We start from the raw sequence: 27213 nt of genomic DNA, 5'->3' as shown, positions 1-27213 counted from the left end.
AGGGCATGGAACACCATGCCTGGCTCTTGCATTTCTTAGTCACTGTGAATACTGTCACCACTGCCATGAAAACACAGAATGTCCTTTGATATACTGAACTGCTGGGTCATAGAGCAGATCTATTCTTCATTTTTAAAGGAAACGCCCTCCTGTTTCTTATCACAGCAATGCTAACCCCCACACACGCTAACGGTGTACAAGGCTCCCCTTTCTCTACACCAGCACAAGCACTTGATGTTTTCAGTCTTTTTGATAATATTCTTATGCAGGGGAGGTGCTATCTCATGGTGTTTTTGATTTGCCTTTCCCTGATGATTAATAATGTTGAACTCCTCCCCCAACCCCAATACCTGTTGTATGTCTTAAGAAACATCAATTTAGGGCAATTGTTCATTTTTCAATTGGATTTTTTTGTTGTTGAGTTTTTGATTCCTTATGTGTTGTTACTATCAACCTCTTCACAGATGAATAATTTGTAAATGTTTTCCTGATTTTGTGGGTTGTCTCTTCACTCTGTTGCTTCTGTCGAGTTGGTTTTTATAACTAATGAGAAACTGGGTTCATGTCAATCTTCTGCAGGCGGGCATCTGATTTCCCAGTACCACTGACTAGAATACCCATACTTTCTCCAGTGTGTGTGTTTGTAGCACGTTTGTTGAAAGTCAGCTGATGTGTGTGTAGGTTTAATTCTAGGCTCTCTATTGTGTTCTGCTGGTCTGTGTGTCTGTATTTATGCTAACACTATGCTGATTTTTGCATGTGCGTTCATATGGAGCTAACAACTAAACCTGAGGCCTTGTACATATGAGAGAAGTCCCATATGTACCCACTGAGTACCCACTGAGTGCCCACTGAGCCATACCCCCAGCCTCTACTAGGCTGTTCGATTATAACTCTGTAGTATACTTTAAAAATAATATGTATGGCTACTTTTGCCTGTATGTACATCTGTGCACCCCCTGCATACAGTGCCCATGGACGGCAGGAGAGGGCATTAGATCTAGAGTTATAGGTGGTTGTGAGCTACCGTGTGGGTGCTGAAACCAAACCTGGATCGTCTGCAAGAGCAGCCAGTGCTCTTAACCACTGATGTGCCTCTCCAGTCACTCAGAGCTGTGGTATAATCTGGAGACAGGTGATTTAACAGCGTCTGCTTTGTTCTCAAGAAAGCTTTGACTATTTTTTATTGTTGTTTTTCACATGCATTTTAGGTCGTTTTTTCAAGTTCTGTGAGGAACGAACATCATTTGTGCTTTGCCTAGGACGGCATTGAATTGAATATGTAGATGCCTTTGGGTAGACTGGACACTGGGTAGGATAAAAATGTCCTAAAAATGACAGGTGATGATTGCACAGGCCTGTAAATACAGTAAAAATGGTTAAGTGGTACACTTCAGGTGAGTGGACTTTAAAGAATGTGAGTTACATTTCAACTTCTAAAAACCAAGACAGTGGAATAGACACCCACATGAAGCGGGGCAGGAAGACTCCACAGTGGCCTCCCTGGAGTGGCTGGTTTGGAAGCTGTTTTTGATAATCACTTAGGAAAGAAAGGCAAATATACATGTCTTATTTATTGGGTCAGGAAGTTATAAAAAAAGGAAGTTTGTCTGCATTAATTATGAAGGTTGTATGACACAGGAGAATATTTTAATGAAGTCCCTTTCTATAAAGGTTATTTTTAATGCACCAATAATCTTCAGATGCTAAAAACAGTGTCTGGAAAACCATCTCTCACGTCTTCTTAGCCCAGCATGCCAACCTCAGGTGAGGTTTACCAGTCTCTGGGGGAAACTCTGCTCAAGACATGTGAAGCAATCTCTCCTCTAAATGTGTATGTTACCGTTTTTGAAGAAATAATCTATGAACTAATTTTCAGATCAGAAAACTCCAAGTGCTGAGTATACTGGGTGATTAGAATGCACACTGAACAAGTCTGCAAAGAACACAGCCTTCAGCGGGCGATGGTGCCATGCATCACACCTCTGCTCCCAGCACTCGGGAGGCAGAGGCAGGTAGAGCTCTGTGAGTTCCAGGCCAGCCTGGTCTACAAAGTGAGTTCCAGGACAGCTAGGGCTGTTACACAGAGAAACCCTGTCTCAAAACAAAACAAAACAAAACAAAACAAATAAATAAATAAAAAAGAAGAAGAAGAACAAAGCCTTGCCAACCACCACTATTCACTCCTGTAAACCAGCGGAAGAGAGCTCTCTAGTCTAATTCAGAGGGGAGCACCCAGATAAAAGGCAGAAGACAGTGGGAAACGTCACAATAAAACTCATCACTCAGTACAATTAATACATACTTTTTGTCACCCTGGCTGTCCTGGAACTCACCACATAGACAAGGCTGGCCTCAAACTCACGGAGATCCACCTGACTCTGCCTCCTGAGTGCTGGGACTAAAGGCGTGTGCCATCATGCCCGACTCCTGTATATACTAATTTTTTTAAAGGTAGATGACAAACTTTTCTTTGGTGTGTGTGTGTGTGTGTGTGTGTGTGTGTGTGTGTGTGTGTGCATGCTTAAGCAAGTGTGAGTGCAGGCGTGCACGTGCCGTGGTAGTCCTATGGAGGTCGGAGAGGAGAGGACCTCGGATGTCAGTCTTCTCTTGTTTACTGCTGCACACACCAGGCTAGCTGGCCCTTGACCGTCCAAGGATCGACCGGTCTCTGCCTTGCCTCACACAGCAGGGACGACGGGAATGCAGACACACAGGACTGCACTTGGCTTGACGTAGGCTCTAGGGATTTGACCTCAGGTCCTGATACTTGCACGGCAAGCCCTTTACCCACTTAGTCAGCTCCCAGCCCATGACAAGCTTTAAGTGAATGACAGCAATCCAAAGTCAGTCGTACAGATCTGTGTTAGGACAGGCTAGGAATAGGAGCGTTTGGGGTGGGAGGGCAGGAGAAGGACACTAGAGAAAGGAAAGAAGTCCAAACCTTTGGTTGAACTGAAGACCTGAGAAGACTTAAAATAGACACTCTAAGATAACCTCTACCTTAAAAATGACTCGCTTTTACTCCTATAATTAAGTTAGGCCTTTCTTTTTCCTTTTGCTTTTGTTTTTCAAGAAAAACATTTAGTTGAATTACAACCTGAAGAATGCACCAAGGAACCAGAAAGACCAACGGAAAGAAAGTACATATTGCAAAAATGAGGACAACCAGAGCCCGGTGTGGTGGCACATGCCTGTGCTACCACACTCAGGCTGAAATAGGAGGGTCATCGAAAGTTTGAGACCAGCTTGGGCTACATGTAGTTATTTCCATGCCAGCCTGGGCTGCATAGCAAGACTCATTCACAGGCAAGCAGGCAGGCAGGCAGACAGACAGCAGGCAAGCAGGGAGGCAGGCAGGCAGGCAAAGGTGACTAAACAAATATCTTGAAAGGCGACCAAGACTCTTCACTACTCGTCCCCCAGGTAGGCAGGCAAGGATATTTTCTCTTGGTGGAGTTTGATTTAATGATCATGTATTCTTTTTTTTTTTCTTCCTCCAAGATTTAATTTTATTTTATATGTATGGGTGTTTTACCTGCATGTATATAGGCATACCATATGCCGAGTGCCTAGGAGGTCAGAAGAGGGTATCGGATCCCCTAGAACTGGAGTTGCAGATAGCTGTGAGCATCCATGTGGGTGCTGGGAACGGAACCCAGGCCCTCTGGAAGAGCAGCCAGTGCTCTCAATTGCTGAGCCATCTCTCCAGCCAGATCACATGTTCTCAAGGACAACAAAGACCTGCCTGACATTTGAGCAATGCTTTACTGATTTAATAATGTAAGTTGATGCCAAAACGGAATAAAGGCAGGGAGAAGACTCACAGCTTCAATGTTGTGCTGTCTCTGGCAACCCGGGCCGAGCCACCATAAGTACACATGGCACTTCCCTACGGCAGAACAAGGGCTTAATTATGCTTATTTCTAACTAGACACTGTTGTCATTTTTTTTTGGCTGGGGCTGACTTCAACCTGTACTTCTGAAGTTAAGAAAGGGACACAAACAAATCAGCAGAGAATGAGGTCTGTGTACAGTTTTGATTATAGAACTGCAGGAGAATGGCTTCAAAGGCTCACAGCCGGGCGCGGCGGCTTTACAGTTCTTTATGCTGGCTATGGAGCCCTTGATCTCTCATCTGTCTGATGTTCGGGGAGCCTCATGAGCTGTGCCACCCGCCCTAGCTCTATCCACGTCTCGATGCGGTCCTGAATAAAAGCATGTTTTATTCAGTTCTTGTACCCACTAACATCTAATGGATTAAACGGAAGTTCTTTGGCTATGTCCTCAAATAGTTTCTGGTCTGGTGTGGGGAAGAAGCCAGCCCCGGGTCACTTACCGACCAGACTGCATATCTTCTTCTTCTTCTTCCTCTTGAAATTACCGAGCAAACGGCTTATGAAAATCCTAGGGCATTGTGTGCATTTCGGCCTCACCATGAGAAGGGCAGTCCCTGCAGCTCAACAGTCCTCCCTCCTCACCCTGTGACCAAGGGGTGTGCAAGTGGGTAGCTTATGAGCTGGCAGTGCCGTCTAATCATAGATGTTCTGTGACTCTAGGACACAGAGTCCATTAGCTTTGAGAGCTTGGGTGGGGGCGGGATTCACGAGAGTTCACTCTGTATTAAATCTTAAAACCTTGCCAAAGAATTTGGATCACTGTTTTTGCCCAAGTCATAGATGAAAATGATTAGGGAGCATTGTGGGGTGCCCCCAATCCTCAGAGAGTGGGCACAGATTACGGTTAAATTCCTTAGGAATTAACCCTATGAAGACCTCTCTCTTCTTTCCAACAATCCAAAATCCCATTATTTTCTAGAGGATGCTCCAATGTGCCCTTGGGTAGATTAGGATTCAGGAACACATGAAGAATAAGAATTCAAGTGAGTTCCAGGACAGCCAAGGCTATACAGAGAAACTCTGTCTCAGGAGGGGAAAAAAAAAGAATAAGAACTCAAAACTGTGAATGTGGTTCTGTTCCTGGAGTGGACATGGGATGTTTTTATGAAATGGTATGACCCCTGTGCCCCCTGAGTCAAGAGGCTAAGGACAGCTGGTCTACCATGCCAAGACTGGGAGTACTAGAAAGAGAGTATCTGTGAAAAAACAAACAAATCCTTCAAAAGACCTCAAGTTCTCAGGCTGGTTAGCTCTGTGTAAGGGTCTGGATCAGAAAGACTGGGCTTTGTAAAGGCCTTGGAGTCTGCCTGAAAGTGAGCTGTCTTTACCCTGCGGGATGGCTCCCCCCCATCCCACGCCTGGGTTGTCAGTGATTGCAAGCATGGTCCTTTCTGGAGATAAACTGCCTTGAGTTATTATCTGTAACCAGAGATTTGCTCCGCTGCCATGTGCAAAATTTAGTATGATTAAAAAGAAAATGCCAGTTCGCAGAGAAGTATTCCAAGACACTCAACAGGGCTTTGTAAGCTGTTTCTCAAAGGGGTGAAGGGCTGAGGCCAAATCAACCAACCAAAGCATCTAAGAGTTTTAAAGAAAGCAACCACTCACCAAAGTGAAGCTTCTGGACCGAGAGCCGCTGCTTCGGCTCTCCAGACTGCCACCTCTGCTCAAGTCACTGAGCCCGCCGCTTGGCGACATGTCAGAGTCCATCTCCAAAGACTCTGGTTTCTGCTGGTTCCCAGGCATCCCCACAGAAAGCTGTCACTGGTTGGCTCACAGGAAACGGGGTAGGAGCCGGGGTCCCATTCTGAGGCAGGGGAGGTCTTCTAGAGAAATCAAACACAGCAGCAGCAGTTAGTGACCTGAAGAGTGCCCGACTGCTCCAAAGCAGCGTGTGTGGAGGCCAGAGGACACACAGATTGGAAGAATGAACACTGTGCAAATGGTGTCTTATCAAAACAATCTACAGATTCGTTACAATCTCATCAAAATTCCAATTCTGTTTTTTTTTTAAAGATTTATTTATTTATTTTTATGTACATTGTGGTTTTGCCTGCATGTGTGTCTGTGCGATGATACCAGATCTCCTGGGAATGGAGTTATAGACAGTTGTGAACTGCCATGTGGGTGCTGGGAATTGAACCCGGGTCCTTTGAAAGAAGAACCAGTGCTCTTAGCTGCTGAGCCATCCCTCCATCCCCCCCTGTTTTTTTTTTAAAACAGAAATAGAAAAAAACAATATTAATTGCACCTGAAAACACAGAACACCTCAGATAAGCAAATGAGGGTATGCTGGGCCTACGGAGATGGCTCAGTGGGTAAGAGGGCCTGCGGAACAAGCAGAAGGGCCTGGGTTTGAATCCCCAGCACTAAGTAAAAAGCCAGGCACTTGTAACCCTAGTGCCACGGTGTGTGTGTGTGTGTGTGTGTGTGTGTGTGTGTGTGTTAGGGTGGTCACTGGGGCTTGGTGTGTATGTGTGTGGGGGTGGGTAGGATAAGCACTGGGGCTTGGTGTGTATGTAGGGAGGGGCAGCGTGGTCATTGGGACTTGGTGGCCCAGATTGAATAAGAATTTGTCTCAAAGATGGAGAGTTACAGAGTAGGACACCCAGTGTCCTCTGGCTTCCACACATGTAAATATAACCCATCCCCACAATTAATAACGCCAGTGGTATCACCATACCTGATTCCAAATTATGTTACAGAGCCATAGTAACAAAACTGCCATGATATGGACACAAAAACAGATACATAGATCAATGGGACAGAATGTAAGATCCAAACACAAACCCATTGATTTTTTGACAAAGATGCCAAAACTATACATTGGAGGAAAAACGTCCTCTTTAACAAATGGTGCTGGGAAAACTAGATATCCACATACAGAAGAATGAAACCAGATCATTCTCTCACCCTGCATGAAAAATAACCCCAGTGGATCAGAGCCCTTAATGTAAGACCTAAAACTTTGAAAGTTCAAGGAAAATGTTTTAAGATACAGGTACAGCCGGGCGGTGGTGGCGCACGCCTTTAATCCCAGCACTCGGAGACAGAGCCAGGTGGATCCCTGTGAGTTTGAGGCCAGCCTGGGCTACCAAGTGAGTTCCAGGAAAGGCGCAAAGCTACACAGAGAAACCCTGTCTCGAAAAACCAAAAAAAAAAAAAAAAAAAAAAAAAAAAGATACAGGTACAGGTAAGAACTTCTGAACAGGACTCCAGTCAACAGCTGACATATGGGCTCTCACGAAACCACAAACCTGCTCAGCAAAGAAAACAGATAACTGGGTACAGAGAACCTACAGAATTCGAGATGATCACTGCTAGCTACATATCTGACAGCGGATTACTATCCAGAGAACTAACTCAAAAATTAAACAAGCTGGGCATAGTGGCACGTGCTTTTAATCCCAGCACTCTAGAGGCAGAGGCAGATGGAGCTCTATGAGTTTGAGGTCAGCCTGGTCTACAGAGTGAGTTCCAGGACAGTCAAAGCTACAGAGTGAGAGCGTGTCTCAAAAAACCAAACCAATAGACCAAACAAACAAACAAAAAACTATCCAAAACTCTAAACAAAACAACTCACCCAATCAAGAAATGAGCTATGTAACTGTAGAGAGATCTCCCAAGGAGAGGGAATCCAAATGGCCAGTAAATACTTTAGACATGCTCAACACCCTGAGCGATCAAGGGAATGAAAATAAAAACTATACTGAGAGCTGGAACAGCAGCCATCCAGAACACAAATGACCACAAACACTGGCAAGGATGTGGAGGAAGAGCGCCCTTTATCCGCTGTAGGTGGGAGTGTAAACTCACTATGGCAATCAGGATAGACGGTTCTCAAAAAACTGGAAACAGAACTACTGCATGACCCAGCCGGACCACTTGCAGGCAAACACCCAAAGCATTTATATCCTATTGCAGAGAAACGCGCACTGCTCATAGTCACTGCTGATCTAGTCACAGGGCTAGGAAATTGGAACCAGCCTATATGTCCATCTACACATGAATGGATAATGAAAACGTGGTATACATACACAAGACATAAGAACATAGAGATATTTTTGAGGTAGGGTTTTACTATGCAGCCCTGATTGGCCTGCAGCTTGCTATGTAAACCAGGCTGGTTTCGAACTCACAGAGATCCATCTACCTCTGCCTCCTGAGTGCTGGGATTAAAGGTGTGTGCCACCATGCCTGACTAATTTTTATGAAGGGATGGAAGCATTACAGATGACATTGTTGCTGGGAACTTGGTAAAACATCTCTGGCATCTTCCTTTGCACCGAGGGTCTGTATTCAGGCTCCTGTACATTCTCCCTAAGGCTTTCCTGGCCTTTCTGCCTCAGCCACCACAAAACAGGTCCCTTCCCCAGGTCACTGCACTTTAGAGTTAAGTGGCGGTGGCTAAGATGTTGGGAAACGTGGTTGACATCTCCAAGGCTCAAGGGTATCTGAGGCCTAATGACATTGTTCTACAGAAGGTGAAAAGTATTTCAAGTTGACCCTACCAAGGAGGTCATGTCGTTATTACTTCCAGGAACAAAGGCATCCATGGTTAAGAGCATTTATGACTCTTCCACAAAAACTAGGTTTGGTTCCTGGTACCGACATCAGGTGGCTCACAACTGGCTTAACTCCAGTTGCAGAGGATCCAGGGACCTCTGGTCTCTGTGGGCACATGTACACACATGGTGTATATAAACGCAGGCACAGATAAATACACAGGTAAATAAAAATAAATCAGGGGATTCTCTGAGTCCGAGGAGTGAGAGAGCAAGCCTCTCTATAAGAACAGATTTAAAGAGAGATTCCCACCTCAGTTCTCTTCATGTCTCAGTGATTAAGCCCAGGTCAATTCAAGAGCAAGGTTTGGAAACAGGAAGACTCTGAACATACATGCCTTTTAGACTATACCATTACTCCAGATAGTGTGAAAGCAACTCAAAGTGTTAGAAGTCTACAGCTGAGTATGCTGGCATATCCAACACTGTGTGTGTGTGTGTGTGTGTGTGTGTGTGTGTGTGTGTGTGTAGAAGATCACAAGTTGGAAGCCAGCCTAAACTATATAACAAGACCCTGTCTCAAAACAAAAACAACAGAACTAGACGTGGTGGCCCATGCCTGCAGTTTCCGGCCGTTGGAAGGCAGAGAGAATCAGAAGTTCAAGGCCTCAGGTACATAGCGAGTTCAAGGCCAGCCTGGACTGTATGAGAACCTATCTCAAAAAACCCAGCCAAGAGCCGGGCATGGTGGCACACACCTTTAATCCCTGTACACAGGAGGCAGAGGCAGCGGATCTCTACGAGGTCGAGACCAGCCTGGTCTACGGAGTGAGTTCCAGGACAGCCAGGGCTACACAGAGAAATCCTGCCTCAAAACAACAACAACAACAACAAAAACAAAACAAAAACAGAAAAAAACCTAACCAAAGCATCACCATAACAAAAGCAAAAAGGTTTGAAAATCATTTAATAATATGTGACCTTAAATATCTATGCCTAATAGCATATAAGTCAGGCCTTCGGATACACAAGGTCAAACTCCAGTTTATTTAGTCTCCAAAATCAAACAACCAACTGGCATCTAGTACTAAACACATGCTGCAGACCTACCAAGAAGGCTGACAGCAGGGGCCAGTGCATGAGGCAAAGCCCAGCAAAGGCAGATGCATGTGCTACAGCTCTGCTCCTGGACCCAGGACAGGCTGGAGTTAGGCTAAGTGAGCCAGCCCAGGCAGCAAAGGCAGGCTAACTCTGGTATCCTTCCTGTGGATTCCACCCACTGACTCAGCTCAGACTGGGTCCTGACCTGAGTGAATCACAGCTCCAAGGAAAGGCGAGGAACTGGAGTGCAGCAGCCCTCCCCAGGAGTCAGCAAGGTGAAGGCAGGATAGGAAGTGCTGATTCACCCACACAACAGCCTGCGGGAAGGAGGCTCTGGAAGTGTGCCCGTGTGGGCCGTGAGGGCGGCACACGAGGTGTGGCTGGAGGTTAGCTGCTTGCCGTGCTTTTCCAGCAGACACCTTTGGATGTGTTGCTGTAATTTTAAAAACTAGGAAACTGTAACATTTTGATTTCTGTATGCTGTTCCCTCAAAAATCGGATGAGGAAACTAAGCAGGGTCTTCCACAAGTCCAGGGTGGTGTAAAGGAAGGCAAAACCCTGGTTTCACTTTCCTTATGGCCACAAGACATTAATCATTGATTCCTAAAAGACCAAGAATTTGAGGCTCCCTGGGAACTAAACACACAGATTTCGTGGGAAGTCCACTGTGAAGAAGAGGTTTTCTGAAGCACTGGGCAAAGAGCAACAACCTCCATCTACCCTGAAATGGGACACACTGAGACAGGGACTCTTGAGCCGGAGCGGACAGGACGGCAGTACTGACCACAGGTCTGTGAGGGTCATTACCGCTTTGAAATATCTACTGTCCTCGTCCAGTCTAGGGTCTCTCTGGCCTTACAGGAAGTACAGTAAGCGAGGGTAGGGGCAGCAGAAGGCATGAAGAAACTGACTCTTCTCGGGCAGAGAAAGCTTCAGTAAAATCTCAAAGCCAGAAACACAATCATGTCTCATATTTTTCTATTTCCTATATTTATTTCCCATTATTTGCTAGACACACCCACAACCTCCAGTTTATCCTTTGAGCAAAGAGAACAAGGCCAAGGTCATTCATCATCTTAATGAGTCTGTATCTGCCCAGCATGGTTTATTCACAGGACAGACAGCAGCCAACTGAGGGGGAGAATTGACAACAGCTATTGAGCTAGACTGTAAAGAGGCAAGTGACCCCCTATGGTGAGTTTGCTGGAGCCAGAAGAAAAAGGCATCTCATTTCCTTCTTACTGGGACATTCCAGAAAGACCTAGCAAGACCTAGAGGGTATGCCTATGACCTTCCTTCCACTACCACCCCACAGCTTGTCAATACAGCCAGTAGAACAACACTGAACAACCCAAGTCAATATGTCTCACCATTCACCTGAAAGTTGTGGAGTTTGTGGAATCCCAAAGCTGACCCACGTCACTCAAAGGCCCATCCATAGGCACAAAGCTTTGAAGACACTCTCGGTTCCTCTCTGTGGTGGCTGGAAAGAAAATGGCCCCTCTAGAGGGAGTGGCACTATTAGAAGGTGTGGCTTTGTTGGAGTAGGTGTGGTCTTATTGGAGGAAGTGTGTCACTGCCGTGGGTGGTGGGCTTTGAGGTCTCCTTTGCTCAAGCAATACCCAGTATGGTGTACTGTTGCCTTTGGATCAACTCTCAACTCCTTCTCCAGCACCATGTCTGCCGGCACACCGAAATGAAGATAATGGACTGAACCTCTGAAACTGTAAGCCAGCCCCAATTAAATGTGTTCCTTTATAAGAGTTGCTGTGGTCATGGTGTCTCATCACAGCAATAGAAACCCTCACTAAGACTCTCTCTCCTCCTGTCACTCATGTCCTGCCAGCCCTGCAGATAGCCCCTCCCTAGTACAGACCCCCTGCAGCCCATGCTGACACCCACTGCCAACCTTCCAAGCCTGTTCTTCCCACTCTTTTTTATACTTTCCTGGCATTATTACACTGGATCAAAGTAGGTATGCTACTTGGATGTCACCACTCTAACTCCCTCCCTACAGACTTCAAAATCAAACAGACTACAGAAGACTCCAACAGGTTCAAGGTTTGATCTAATCAGTGTTGACAGCATACCAGGATATGGCAACTTCATAATACACATTCCATCAACCAGGTATGGTGGCACTCCCCTGTAACCTCAGTACTCGGGAGGTTGAGACAGGAGGCAGGAGAATTTGAAGCCATCCTGAGCTACATACCCAGATACTGCCTGCAAACAACAAACATTCCTTTAATCTTTAAAAAGATACGTGAAAGCTAACATAATTGTACACACTCCTCAATACTGACATTAAGAAACACTCTTTTGCCGAGCGGTGGTGGCGCACGCCTTTAATCCCAGGACTCGGGAGGCAGAGCCAGGCGGATCTCTGTGAGTTTGAGGCCAGCCTGGGCTACCAAGTGAGTTCCAGGAAAGGCGCAAAGCTACACAGAGAAACCCTGTCTCGAAAAAAACCAAAAGAAACACTCTTTTTCTGACAATGCAATTGTATTATATGTCAGTAAAGATAACTAGAAGAATTCATGTGTGTAGCCATTAAGAGCTGAGTTCTGGGGTTGGAGTGATGGATCATGTATTAAGAGTGCTTGCTGCTCTTCCAGAAGACCCGAGTTCAGTTCTCAGGCCCCATATTGAACAGCACACAAACACCTGTAACTCCAGCTCTTGAGGATCTGAGGTCCTTCTCTGACCTCAGAGGGCACACAGACACACACAGACACACAGACACAGACACACACACAGACACACACAGACACACACACAGACACAGACACACACACACACACACACACACACACACACGTGCATGCAGCATATGCATAAACAGATACATAAACATGAAGTCTAAAAAATCTTAAAAACTTAGTTCTAAATAACTCTTGGAAACTGTATTAGAAACTAGAGAGTATTTCTAACTAAATGGTCAGAGGAATGTGGAAACAGACACTAGGATGCAGTCAATGCTTACGGCATCAGAAAAGGAGGCAGAAACATAATGAATCAATTTCATTCCAACTTAAGCTGGAAAACAAACAAACACACAGAGTGGATGGGCAGAAAGGTATGAAAACAGAGAAGCTGGGTTAAAACAAACAGAAAAACACCTCAGACTAAAGCAGGACCCTCGAGTCACCTAGGCCCCCGCCCTTTGCGCCTCTCACCCCTTCTGTCCCCCATTCACGGAGATTTTGAGAACATATCTCCCAAAAGCTAAGACAAAACACAACCTAGCAAAGAAATGATCTTTAACTCGGTCCTGAAAAATCTCAGTATGATGACATAACAACCAAGTGACTTCTAAACAGATACGTTTTTTTCTTGACCTTCAAAGACATTAAAAAACGCAAGTGCTCCACAGTAGCAGCCGTTTAGAAGGGCCACAGCTGATTACCATGAGTGGGCTTTTCATATGGTTAAAGTGGGTGAAATAAAGACCAGCAGACACAAAGCAGCCATTGTGGGCTTTTGGACCAGTGGCTCTTGACAACATTTGTTCCTATGAGCAGGCACCCGAGTGGCTTCTGTGTGACAGGCACTTTGCTGTTTTTCCACCAAGATGGGAATCCTACTTTCATAGTCCCTGTCTAGCTCTGTGTGTGTGTGTGTGTGTGTGTGTGTGTGTGTGTGTGTGTGTACAGATAATGTGCGTTAACCAGAATGAGTTTTGAATGATGCTTACAATTTTAGCAAATCAATTCTTGATAGAAAACTGAGCCCCAACATCCTTTTCCATTATTGAAAAAAAATTGAAGAATTAAAAAACATTCTTAGTCTATTTTCTTTTTCCATTAAAGATAGTTTATCAACCACTTGCAGAAAACAGCTTTACTTCGGTCATCACAGCACACTAGTTATCCCTGAACACAGTTCTCAGCTCATTTAGGAAAAAAACGTAGTCTGACTTTCCCCACCAAGCCAGAGTTTGTGCCCTCCGGTTCCTCCCCACACCCAAGTTGCCCCCTCGGAAACCCAGAACAGACCTAACCGAAAGGTGAAAGTTGTTGTTGGCCCTGGGACTCATTTTCTTCCAAGAATTTCTTCTTTCAGAACCTGTCTAGGCTGTGAACCAAACAGTACCACGGTCCCCAGCAACCTGCCAAGTGAACAGCCCTTTGAAGACTCCAGATTGTGCTCAGAAGCAGACCCATCATGCCCACAGCCTCTGGATTTTCCTAATGTACACTGCTAAGGAACCTATCTGTAGGCACGTAGGCTCAGAGCCATCCTCTAGACCTGGCCTGTCCTTACCTCTTTCACGACACGAACTTCCTTTTTAGCCCAGATTCCTATAACACGCCAATCCCCACAGCTTCCTGTTGCTCTCAAACCTATCACTCCTTCCTCCATGATATAATCACATTCTCTCTCCAAATACACACACTCAAGTGCTTGAGGCATGGTCCCGTGTAGCCCAGGCTGGCCTCAAACTCTCTATGTACCACATGAAGGCCTTGAACTGCTCCTCCTGCCTAGGAATGAAAAGTGTGCACCACCACGCCCAGTTTCTTCCGTGTGGAATTGAACCCAGGGCTTTGTGCATGCGAGGCAAGCACTCTACCAACAGAAGCACACCCAGGCCCTCCTCCCTGACCTTCCTACTACCCTCTCTACTCCATCCTTTTGGTCTTGCTGTTCGTATTCCACCACTGTAACTATGTGACGACACCTCTCTCATTCTGGAACAACTGATATCACTGGGTTTCTGCATGTGATCCTTTTTGCTTCAACTAGATTATACATTTTTTTATAGGCAGAGGTGTGTGTGTGTGTGTGTGTGTGTGTGTGTGCATGCACACACATGAGTATATGTATGCATCCACAACATTTTGGATGATACCTGTCACCAAATATAATCAATATCCATTTACTTAACTACCTCTTCAGCATACACACTTTTTTTTTTGAAGATTTATTTATTTATTATGTATACAGGAGAGGGTGCCAGATCTCATTACAAGTGGTTGTGAGCCACCATGTGGGTGCTGGGACTTGAACTCAGGACCTCTGGAAGAGCAGTCGGTGTTCTTAACCTCTGAGCCATCTCTCCAGCCCCAAGCATACACACTTTTTTAGAAAGGTTCTCACTATGTTGGACCAGCTGGCTATGAACTCACAGAGACCTGTTTGTTTCTGGCTCCTAAATGCTGGGATTAAAGGCGTACACCAGGGGCTGGAGAGAAGGCTCAGCGGTTAAGAGCTCTGGCTGCTCTTCCAGAGGAAGGGTTAAAGTCCCAGCACTCACATGGCAGCTCACAACTGTCTATACCTCAGTTCTAGGGATCAGGCACCCTCACATAGGCATACACACAGACAAAACACCAATATATTAACAACAACAACAACAACAACAACAACAACAACAAAAGAACATGGATTCAGTTCCTAGCACCTACAGGCTAGTTCATAAATGTCTATAATCCAGTTCCAAGGGATCTGATGTCCTCTTCAGGCCTTTGCAGACACTAGGCATGCACACAGTACACATACATACATGCAAACAAAACACCCATATACATAAAATAAAAATAAATAAATCCTTTTAAAAAAAAAAAAGGGCATACACCCCCCATGCCCTAAAAACCACATTTTAAGATTCTAAAACCATCTAAAACTTTCTTTGGGGGTGGGGTGGGTTGAAATCCTAAATTAGATTCGTTTTCTGACAGGGTCTTGTATACAGCTCAGGATTGACCCAAACTCTCCACCTTCCTGCTCTGGGTTTTTTGCTTTTGTTTTTAGTAGTGTGAGCGTGCAAACCAGGGCCTCAGAGCCCTGTTCATGCAAGGCAAGAGCTCTGTCACCACTGACCTTCATCTCCAGGCCCCTGAAAGCAGACTTTTTGAGTTTGGCATTTGTAATCTCAAAATTCAGAGGAGGTTGAGGCAAGAGAATGAGAGTTCAAGGCCAAGCTGTAGTACACATAAAGACACATTATTGTCTGTTTTCAGTGCTGTCTGCTGGACCCCAGGGTACCACAGACACACACACACACACACACACACACACACACACACACATATACATATACACACAGACACACACACACACACACACATATACATATACACACAGACACACACACAGACACACACACACATATACATATACACACAGACACACACACAGACACACACACACAGACACACACACACATATACATATACACACAGACACACACATAGACACACACAGACACATACACACAGAGACACACACACACATATACATATACACACAGACACACACACACAGACACACACACAGACACATACACACAGAGACACAGACACAGACACACACACACACACACACACACACACACACACACACACACACACACACACACGCTGTACCCTTGACCCTCACCTTTCCTTTGAATAGGGCTACCCCTCCCAATCCAGCACTGGGGACTGAACTCAACCTCTCCCATGATGCTAGGTAAGCTACATCCTCAGTCTTTTGAAAAATGTTTTTTTGTGTCGAGATAGGGTCTAAGTCACCAGGCTGACCTTGAATTCACTCTGCAGCTCAGGCAGGCCTTAAACTTGTGATCCTCCTGCCTCAGCCTCCTAAAGATTAGAGCTGGGATTAGAGCCCTGGGCCACCAGGCCTGGCAGTAGTCTCTTAACTTCTGACACAGTTTATGTAAAAATCAAAGACTTTCAACTTGGGCTGGAGAGATGGCTCAGTGGTTAAGAGCACTGCCTGCTCTTCCAGAGGTCATGAGTTCAATTCCCAGCAACCACATGGTGGCTCACAACCATCTGTAATGAGATCTGGTGCCCTCTTCTGGCCTGCAGACAGAACACTGTATACATAATAAATAAATATTTAAAAAAAAGACTTTCAACTCTAATAGACACTCAATGGAACACAATGAAAACACTAAGATGACAGTTAATTTGCTCTTTGAAAGCAGAGAGACACGTTCATCTAGATTTCTGATTTTTAGAAAAACTCTGAGCAATGTAGGAAAACAGTCATGATTTCAAATTGTCTCTGTTACTAATACTTTCAACTACTCGTAGGAGGTAATAACTAAGTGACGGTCATATCGCATGAAGGTAACCCATGGACCTACACCCACGATGGTGAGGCAAGCAAGCTGGCCGGGCAGCCTCAGGTCTGCAGGCTGAGTAACAGCCCATGAGCAGAGGTCTCTTGTCACTAAACTGACCATCTCTGAGCAAGAGATGAAATCAAATGTCCCTAAAAATGAAAATCTCACCTGAAGACAGTAGGCGCAAACTCAGTCTGGAAAACGAAGTGCAATGGAGTCTCCGCCCAGACAGACGTTGCAAATTTCCACTCAGCTCACATTTTAAAAGCTGACATCTTAGATGCCTATTTTAGCTGGGTATGTGGTTTAATCCCAGCACTCAGATGCAGGGAAGCAGATTTCCATGGTAGATTTCCATGAGTTCACGGCCAGTCTAGTCTACGTATCGAGTTCTAGGGCAGCCAGAGCTATATAGAAGGAACCTGTCTCAAAACAAACAAACAAACAAAAAACACAAAAGGCCTATTTTCTTTCTAGATTTTGGGGGCAAGATTTTTAAAAACAGAAGAAAACCCCCAGATTAGGCTGTCCTCTTGAGAAACAGTGTTGTGTGCTTTACTCAGCAAATACTACTGAGCACCCACTACTTGCTACCTGGTGAGATCATGCAATCCCTCTAACTCAGAAGCAATAATACCTTCTTGTTAAGCCCTTTGTTCCCAAGAAGCTTAGAATTCTCACCTGAGGTTTTCTCCAGTGGAGTTTGTTTACTGGTGTATTCATAACACCTGGTCAGACTGGAAGTGGCCATCTCCTTTACACGTCTTATCTCAAGTGAGTAGATCCGAATCAAAACCAGGAGAAAGCTCATACAAGCCCTCCTGATGGGCCCAACTTTTTTTTTTTTTTCTTTTCTTGCTCCGGCCTTTGCACGTTTGGCTACTATATACCCTCAGCCCTAGCGTAGAATTTTTTTTTTTTTTTTTTTTTTGGTTTTTTTTCAAGATAGGGTTTCTCTGTGTAGCTTTGTGCCTTTCCTGGAACTCTCTTTGGAGACCAGGCTGGCCTCGAACTCACAGAGATCCGCCTGCCTCTGCCTCCCGAGTGCTGGGATTAAAGGCATGCGCCACCACCGCCCGGCATCTAGCGTAGAATTTTTAACAGCATCTCAACAAAACTTCTTTGCTAGCTTTTGTCCGTGAAGGGAATGGGGGCACTCTACCTGGGGATGCATACACAGGTTCCTCCTCCCTAGACTCTTTGCACATACATGTTCAGGGAACTCCAAAACAAATTCTTCAAGCACCCACTTTATCTGCTGGCCTGTGAGTACAGTTCACAGCCCTGCTTTAAACAAGGGTCTCTTAGCTCTTTGTTAGGAAGGACCATCAATGTGGATGGAAAACACTCAGTGTTTAACAGTTAAGATGTTGCTATTTTCAGAGTTCAAGGGCTGCCTATCAGCCTCTCTAGGAAAAACAGAGCACCTTCAAGTAGTTCAAGGGTAGAGGTGGATAATGATTCAAATAATGAAAAGGGTCAGTTGGCTGCCCAGCAGTCAGGCTTGTAACCTGATCAACATCTTGGAAAATAAACACACAACTCACATCCCACCAAGAGGAGACCAGCTAAGCAAGACAGATTTAAATATTCACTGCAGGCTTTTTGCTGTTTTATTTTCCTGCAGAACGAGGGACTGAGCGGGCCAGGCTAGTTCTCTATCACTGAGCAACAGCCTGAGACCTTACCCAGTGTTTTTCTGATTTTTTTTCAAAGTCATTGGCTAAATTCTTGCCGTGGCTGAAATAGGAAGGCCTGCTAAGTGGTATTGTCAGATGTAGTCGCCATGTGGGCGTGTTGTGGAGAGCTGAGTATCAGTCACCAGCAATCAACGCAGTCTTTTTACAACTGGGTTGTAGTTAATACTGTAAAAGTGTAGTGCACCTTGAAATGGAGTTCTGATTTTTTTTTTTCCTTTGATCCTCCTGCCTCAGCCTTCCTGGTGTTAGGATAACGAGTGTCTGCCACCACACCTGATGCTGAATGTGGTTTAATTATTTGTTGATGTCAACAGCTTTCCCACAGACAGTATCTCTAAAATCAGACTAGGAGTCAACAGTGAGGAGGGAAGGGCATGCTGACCACAGTTTAAAGACCTCTGACTTACAGAGCAAACGCCGGGGCCTTGAGGGAGCTTCTCATCATTTCCTTGTATACTTGGAGGACAACTTACCCTACCACAGGAGGTAGCAAGTTCAAGGCGGTTGTGCCTAGCAGGTTCTGGGGGCTGCTTTCTGGCTGTCCACCTTTTGCACAGTACTTTTAAAAACTTTTGCACCAAGAATTCTATTGGACATTTTTCAGGTGGCTTCTCCTGTGCACAGCATTTCATCTCTACGTCTTCATATTTCTAACCACCCTTCCTCATTCCTGAGCACTCTGTGTAAGAGTCCACTCCACAGCAAATCAGCATCTACTATTTCAACCATGCTCCTATCTATGCCTTGAGCGGCTGGTGCTCAAGGGAAGAGCTGGACTCTGTGCAAGATGATCAAAGCTCAGCTCTTCAATGTGAGCCCCCTTCCACTCTCCCCTCCACCCCCAAAGATTTGTGGGTATCTTGGTTATCAGTCCATACTGATAGCAGCATGTATCTTATTTTCTTTAATCTCAAATTTCTGGAACAATTTCCACTGTGCTGAGTATGAGAGAGGGGAGCTTTTTTATTTTATTTTATTTTATTTTATTTTTTGTGAGACAGAGTCTCTTGTAGTCCAGGCTGGCCTTGGACTCACTATGTAGCTGAGGATGACCTTGAGCTTCTGATCCTCCTGCCTCTACTTCCCTAGTGCTGAGATCACAGGCTCCTGCCACTATAAACCAGTGCTTTGTGCAAGCACTCTGCCCACTGCTTCACACCCAGCCCACATGGGAGGAACCTAAGCATCCTGTAAAACTTGGTCCCCCCATTTTAGGAGGCAGCCAGGGGCCATTCTTAGAGCCTAAAAGTACCCCGCCCCCAACTTATAATCAATACGTATAAAATTGTTTGAAATATCTGCAGAGAACTGAGTTTGTAAAGGGAAGAATCTTGCATCTCAAGGTCTACAGAGGCCCCGAGAAGTCAGAGTCCTACCCCAAACTACAGAACAGAAAACCAAGTTACCGAAGCTTCAAGTGTGACCCCTAGGGGTACATGGCTCTCTGGTGATGCCTGAGCCAAGCCCCTGAATCCCAGTGGAACGTGGCTCTCCTTACGCTCTCCTAACCTGTCCATTTTAGAAATAAATCTGTAATGTGTACATATATGTTTGTCTGGCCGGTGACTGCTTCAGGGTTCAGCACATGAGAGGTAGCAGGACAGGCTACAAAAAATTGCCGAAGACACAAACACCCTAGAGTTTTGGATAACCAAAGCAGGCAGAAGATTAAATATTCTGCAGCACTGGTCAGACAACTGGCCCCTGAGAGGGAGAAACAGTCTCAAAGAGAAAGCAGAAAAACAAAACAACCCCCAACAGAACAAAGGGTTGAGAGAGAACCCAATACTGCCCTTGCACTTGTATGATTTTGGTGACGTAAAAAAAGCTAAAACAAAGCAGAACTACAGTTTGCATAGGCAATGAGCGTCTCCCACAAGGGCTCAGGTGTTGGGAGCTTGGCTCCCAGCGGGTGAGGTTGTCTGGGGAGTATCTGAGAACATTAGGAGGTGTGGCCCAGATGAAGGAAGTAGGTCACCAAGGGTAGGTTCCTGGGGACTTCTGTGTCCCAGGCTCCTTCCCGTCCTTCCTTTTCCTCTCTGCTTCCTGTCCACTTCCACCAGACTCTGCAACCATGATGCTCTGTTCAAGTGCACTGGACCACACTAACCTTCCCACCTCGGAGTTTGTCCTCTTAGGTGTCTTGGTCACAGCAACGCAGAAGTAACTGACGAGAGAATAAAGTCCTCGGCAGACATTTCTCTGACGATGTGGGGAAGGTGGCTGAGCAGGGCGAAGCGCTCCCCTGCAAGTCTGATGACCTAAGTTCCATCCTTGGAACTCACAGTGACAGGAAAGAACGGACTCCCAAAGTTGCCCTCTGACCTCCACATGCACACCGTGGCATGAATGCACACACACTCCATACACACACACACACACACAAATAAATAAAATAATAAAAAGATGTATACAGCAGCCTTCCCCTTTATATGGAGAGGACACTTTCTAAGAACACCAACAAACTCACGGTTCAGACTAGCGTACTGTGCCAGGCGGTGGTGGCGCACGCCTTTAATCTCAGCACTCAGGAGGCAGAGGCAGGTGGATCTCTGTGACTTCGAGGCCAGCCTGGTGTACAGAGTGAGTTCCAGGAAAGGCGCAAAGCTACACAGAGAAACCCTGTCTCGAAAAACAAAAACAACAACAACAACAACAGACTAGTGTACTGAGCCCTATAGAAAGTGCTTTTCCTGTGTACACATATATTCAATGATAGAGTTCCGCTTACAAATAAATCAGGAACAGGAAGAGATCAATAGCAATAGAGCAATTAAAACAACACGCTGAAATAAAAGTCACATGAACGCGCCCCTCTCACTTCCAAACTATCTGTACATTCCCTGCATTAGAATGATCTTATCAGGCTGCGGTTGGCTAGGAGCAAGTGCACTGTGGATGAGGAGGCTGGGAGCAAGTGCAGTCAGAAAGGTACCTGCCAATCACGAAGGCCTGAGTTCAGACACCCAGCACCCTGTAAAGGTTGGGTACCTGAGCACACATCTACAACCACAGCACTAGGGGCTTCGGGGAAGCAGCCCAGCTCCAGGCTCAGAGAGAGACCCTGGGTCAAGCAATAAGGGAGGGAGGAGAGTAATGTGGAGAATGGTTGAGGAAGACACTTGACATTGACCCCTGCCCTCCCTCCCCACACCCCACCTCTCACATGTATATACCCCCATCACACACACACACACACACACACACACACACACACACACACACCCTGCAGATGAATGTGGGAATGGCCAACAAACACAGGAAACAGTTCTCAACATTGTTAGTCATTAGGGAACTGCAAAGCAAAGCCTGAATGAGCTACTACTACATACCAGCAGGATGACCATAACAAGCATAGGATGACCATAACAAGCAACATGTGGCCTATACATACAATGGAACACTGTGCACTCATAGAGAAAGGGTAAAAGACCAACACAATGCTGACGAATCCTGAGCCACAAAGGCCAAACATTTTAAGATTCTGTTTGTATGAGAATAGGCAAATCCAGAAACAGAAAGCAGATTCGTGGCTGTCAGGGCCTAGGGCCATGGAGGGAAGGAGGCTGACTGTTTTGTGGGAAGGGTGATGGAAAGGTTCTAGAACCAGACAGGTAAAATGGTTGCATGCCACTATCAATACACTTAGTGTCATGCTTTAATAGACCTTAAGACAATAAATTGTATGTAATTATGTACTTTATATTTTACTACAATAAAAAATGATAATTGGACTGGAGAAATGGCTCAGTGGGAGAAGGTGCTTGCCACCAAACTTGACAACCTGAGTTCTACAGCAAACACTCACACGGTGGAAAGAGAGAACCCATCCTTGTAAGTTGTCCTTTGACCTCTCCATGCACACTGGGGTGCATGCATGTGCACGTGTGTACACACTAACACACAGATGCACAAATAAATGTAATGAACTTTTTTTTTTTTTTTTTTTTTTTTTTTTTTTAATGAGAACCATTTCAGCACTTGGGAGGTAGAGATAGGTGGACCGGGAGCTCAAGGTCATCCACTGTCGGGTACCAAGTTCAAGACCAGCCTGCGCTAAATGAGAACCTGATAGGGGCAGGAAGGGGAGATGAGAATCATGTTTTCCCAGTGCTAAAGTATTTAGTGTGTGATGATACGCATTCATAAAAGCATAGCAGACCCTGCTCCAAAAACGTAGGATGTTAATTTGCACAGGCCATCAGTACAACTCCCGCTGTCGTTAAGCTCTCGAATTTCAAGATCGGTGCTGTTGCTGAGAGGAGAAACTTCACTGTGGCTCTTCACAAACTGTTATCAGGGATGTCACTGCAGGCAGAGATGGACGTCCCAGCATGATCAGAGGCATTCAGAAAGGGGGCAGAGACAGCCCATCCTCTGCGGGGCACACAGGGGGAAGCCATCGCCTCACCCCCAGAAAGTGCCGTGGACACTGAAAGAAAATGCTGCCCTTGAGCATCCAAAGTGCTCAAGTTCTGGGATGCTCCTAGGATTCCCCCGGCACCTACCAACGGCCTCGGTGCCGTTGGCATTCATCCCGTAACAGCGCAGATAAGATGCGCTTGAACGTTCTGTTCCAGAGGATTCCCTGTGCTCTGTTCTCCTACACCCAGGCCCGTTCACTCCCCTCCCTTCAGGTCTCAAGGCTCTGGTCTGCCTCTAATAGTCACCTGAGCTGATCTTCAGATCAACACACGGTGCCAACTGTAGGCTCCTGAGGTGTCTGAGAACTTTGGAACCAAGGCCAGGTGTCTCGTCAGCCACCGACGAAGGCAGGATTACCAGATCTGGGTTTAATCAGTTTGGACCATATGGCTCTTATCTAGAAATTCTTGCATGTGCAGTGGCAAGTCAGGGCTCAGCACACTGGAGCTGGTCAAACAGCCTACCAATAAAACCACGAGTGTACCAATAGCTACACCAGGCCTGCACTGAAACAGGCCAACCTCCGCAGCAAAGAACTGTGAGGTCAAAACAGGCTCAGTTATTTTCAAAAACACAACTCCTCTTTATAACTGCCACTTATTCGTTCTAGTTTCAAATTTCTGGTTTCTATGAGTGGAGAAGATGTACTTTAAAATCATCAGCATCCAAAAATTTTCCAGGGGAAGCTCACCGGAGGCAGTATTAGAAGGGACCTATCCAGTCACTGAAAAGAAGGCTATTACTCGTCTGGGCAAGAAAATACACAAGATTCCATACATACACTGTCAAGCCTGGCAAGAAAGATCTTAGCTGACTTCCACCCTTCCCACCCAGCCCCAAGTAAATAGGGCATTTGTTTGTATTTCCACATTGGCTGCACCAACGAAAATACCTCCTCCACCTAGAAAAACAATCCGGAACATTCAGGCATGGAATATGAGGGCAAAGTTTCAGCACACACTGGAGCACCTCACAGAAAATGATTTTTCAGAAAAGTCTATCCTGCAAGCACTTTCCCCAAGTTTACACTTAATACCTGGTTTGGTCTTTCTGGATCGTTCCGGGACAAAGCTTTTTGTTGTTGTTGGGTTTTATTACAACTGGAACCAGAAAGAGTCTTCCCATAGCAGGACTTGAAAGTTTTACTCTGTTTAGGGGGAAATACACACACACACACACACACACACACACACACACACACACACTCTTTCATTTTCTGCTTTGCACGGAATAGGCTCAGGCAAAGAGTTAAAAGTTGTCCTGCGGTTAAGTGGCAAGGGGAGGTGGGGTTAGTTGCTTAAATTTAGAATCTGTAAAACAATGCAGGGAAACTTTCCGTCTTGGAGAAACGCTGCAGTTTGACTGCCTTTTGTTAAGTCGTGTCCCATTAGGCACATACTCTTTCTAATCCTGACGCCCCAGTTCACCGGGCAGATCTGCACACACATCCCTGCGCAATTCTGTTACCTGCGGGAAACTGGAGGGGCCACGGAAACCTACGGAAAGATTCGCGCAGGACCCCGGTTTAACAGGTGGCTCTGGCTATCTCCTGGGTCTCAGCCGCGCAGGGGACACGGTCCTCACACGCAGTCTGACGCCGATCCCCTCTCCGGGCTCCCGGAAAGGGCAGTGGGGACCAAAGCCTGGGAGTCGGGGACCTAACGCAGACAACACGCCACGAGCCACTGAGCGCTCGCCTTCGGGAAAAGCCCGAGGTTGGAAGCCACGCGCCGCGACCCCTTAAGTCCCGGGATGAAGGCCATTGGGTGGCACTGACCTCGGCGACGACGGGCGCCCAGCTGCGAGCAAAGGACTTCCCCCAACTTCAGAGACCTGGACCCGGCGCCCTCGACGATCCCCACAGCCGCTGCCGAGCCCCGCGCCCCGCGCCCGGCCTGTCCCAGCTCGGAAGGGCCGAACTCACCGAGCCAGGTCCCCTCCGCGGGCCGCAGGTGTCCACGCCGACTGCGACCCGCAGCGCTCACACCGTCCACCCGTCAGCAAGCCGCGCACGCTCGCCGACCGTCCGGGATAGCCCGCCGCGCGCTCCCCAGGGCGCCCGGCACCTCCCCGCCGCGCGCTCCCGGTCGTGCGCGCTCCGCCACCCGGCTGCGCGCTCCGCACCTCTGCCGCGCGTTCCCGGCTTCGGAACTCCGGTCCTCCAGAGGTACTCTGCGCGCCCCCGCGATATTTAAAGGGCCAGTGCCTGAAGTCCCTAGCTGTGCCTCTGGCCACCTTTCAAGGTCTTGGTCTACTTGTGCGACTGAATGGAGGGATAGCAATGTGACATCGTTATGCGGATGTGCTTTTGAAGTCCTGAAAGAGAGGGAACTTCTCCAGCAACTCTGTGACCAGCTTTGAGAGTTTCATTGGTGTCTGTGTTTTGATGTAGGGTTTCACCATGCAGGATAACTTCAGATTTGTGATCCTCCTGCCTCAACTTCCTGACTTCTGGAATTACAGGCATTCAACAGCAACACTATCTTGAAGAGATTATTTTCATTTAATAATAACAACGACTGCTAGTTATGGAATACTTATACTCTCAGGCACATAACATTATTTCATTTAATTCATTTGGGAAATGTTTGTTGTATTTTTTCCTATTTATTTTTTTCGGGGGAAGCGGTGTAGATTTTCATTTGTTTGTTTTTGTTTTTTGAGAAAGGGTCTCACTATGTAGCCTTGGCTGGCCTGAACTCACTATGTTGACTAGGCTGGCCTCCAATTCAGAGAACTCCATCTGCCTGGCTGGGATTAAAGGCGTGTGCCACCACGCCCAGCTTTATTTCATTTTTAATAAGAGTTGCATATGTTTGTGAGGTACTTGTGAGATGTCCCCATACACGTGCACATTGAACAGAGTTTTTAGCAGAGTAAGTATAGCTAGAGCTCCTTAAATATTTATCTTTTTTTTTTTCATGAAAAAAAAATGTCAAAATACTCCTTGCTTTTTTGAGAGCTCTGGTTTCTTTTGGTACATTCATTCATTCATTCATTCATTCATTTTGGTGTGTCTGAGTTGCTGCATAAAAGTGAAGGTCAGAGGGCAAAAGTGAAAAGGTCAGAGGACAAAAGTGAAGGTCAGAGGGCAACCTTCAATTTCCAATGCAAGGGCTAGAACCCAGGGCTCATGGCAAGTGCCTCAGCCTGATGAGCCATCTCCAGGGCCACATCCTTTGGCTTCTTATGGTCATTTTGCAGAGAGGGGATACTGAGGCAGACAAGGCTGAAGAAATGCTCCGGTTTTGACCTTGCCGTTTGTGGCTGTGTCTTTCACCACTGGAAATACTTCTAAATAGCTAATGATATAGCTGGCTGTGGGAGCCGTTTGTAAGTGGGTGGAAGTTAAGGTGACCAGTGAGAAAGCCTGTGTCTTATTAACTATGAGACTTGGTAGGGGCTTAAACGACAGCCATTGTAACAACCTGTATTCCCAAAACGTTTGTGTTTGTACCCATTTCACAGAAAACTAAGGAAAGAAGTGGCTGGCTACACAAAACGCCTGCCTGGGTTGCAGGCAGCTGCCAGGGCTGAGTCCAATTCCTCGGTCATTAGATCATACTTTGGCCCTCCCCAGGAAGAAGAAGTACCTGATTAAAGGGAAGACATTTTCTCTAATAACACATTGGCCTCACCTAGCTCCCTGCATCTTTAATTAATGTTTACAAAGCACTTTAATCTACCCAACATGCTAGTTAATTAGGCAAGTATTATTATCCCCTCTTTCTGAACCAAATCCAGGAGAGTCTAAGCTGACAGTTCCCTGGTCCTTGCTGAATAAAGTTTTTGTGGCATGTTTCTTTCTTGTAGCTGAAGTAAAAGGGAGGGAAGGGAAGGATGATGGAATTAGGCAGGAAAAAGATGAAAGCAGAAAGAAAAAGATAGGGAGGGGAGGAAACATACAAGAAAGCAGTTAAGACCAAGAAGACATTTCATCCAAGAGGCCCCTCCTACTAGCAAACACCAATGTTTATGCGAACTAATCCTGAGTGCCTTTACAGATGAGCAGGGACCGGCTTAACTATGGAGAACGCACTGGCTTCACTTCCGGCTTACCTCCTGTCAAAACACCCTGTGCCAACCAGACGCACACACGGGACATATATGGTGAGAAAAGACCCAAAGTGAGGTGGAGAAAAATAGATATACAGTTTAGAAGGGTCTTTTAGGACAGTTATTCATAAAAATACTTAATCTCTAGGAAAGAAACCTCTAGAACAGTGGTTCTCAACCTTCCTCATGTTGTGGTGACCCCCAACCATGAAATTATCTTCATTACAGTAATTGTGCTACTGTTATGAACATAATGTAAATATCTGTCTTCCGATGGTCTTAGGCAACCCCTGTAAAAGGGTCCTTTGACTCCCCGATGGGTCGAGACCCAGAGGCTGAGAACCACCGTCCTAGACGGTGTTGTCTATAGTAAACTTACTGCTTTTATTTTTCGAGGTTTTACCATCCTGAGTGCCAGGATGGTAGCTGTGTGCCTGTGCTCTGCTCCG

General features: G+C 46.1%; 1 protein-coding gene across 1 annotated transcript in view; it reads right to left on the bottom strand.

Annotated features, from left to right (window-relative positions):
- Proser2 (proline and serine rich 2) overlaps window positions 1–24754 on the bottom strand; it is a 33718-nt gene extending 8964 nt beyond the window's left edge. Inside the window, exons 1-2 of the mRNA XM_059262430.1 lie at window positions 24633–24754; window positions 5508–5725 (exon numbers count right to left, since the gene is read on the bottom strand). Coding sequence (XP_059118413.1) covers window positions 5508–5645 — 138 coding nt within the window. The 5' untranslated portion in view covers window positions 5646–5725; window positions 24633–24754. The remainder of the gene's footprint in view (window positions 1–5507; window positions 5726–24632) is intronic.
- Window positions 24755–27213: the final 2459 nt, after the last annotated feature.

The sequence above is a fragment of the Peromyscus eremicus genome, chromosome 5 (assembly GCF_949786415.1).
Source record: "Peromyscus eremicus chromosome 5, PerEre_H2_v1, whole genome shotgun sequence".
NCBI lineage: Eukaryota > Metazoa > Chordata > Mammalia > Rodentia > Cricetidae > Peromyscus > Peromyscus eremicus.
Note: the sequence above shows the minus strand (reverse complement) of the source record. Positions and strands in the feature narration are given on the sequence as shown.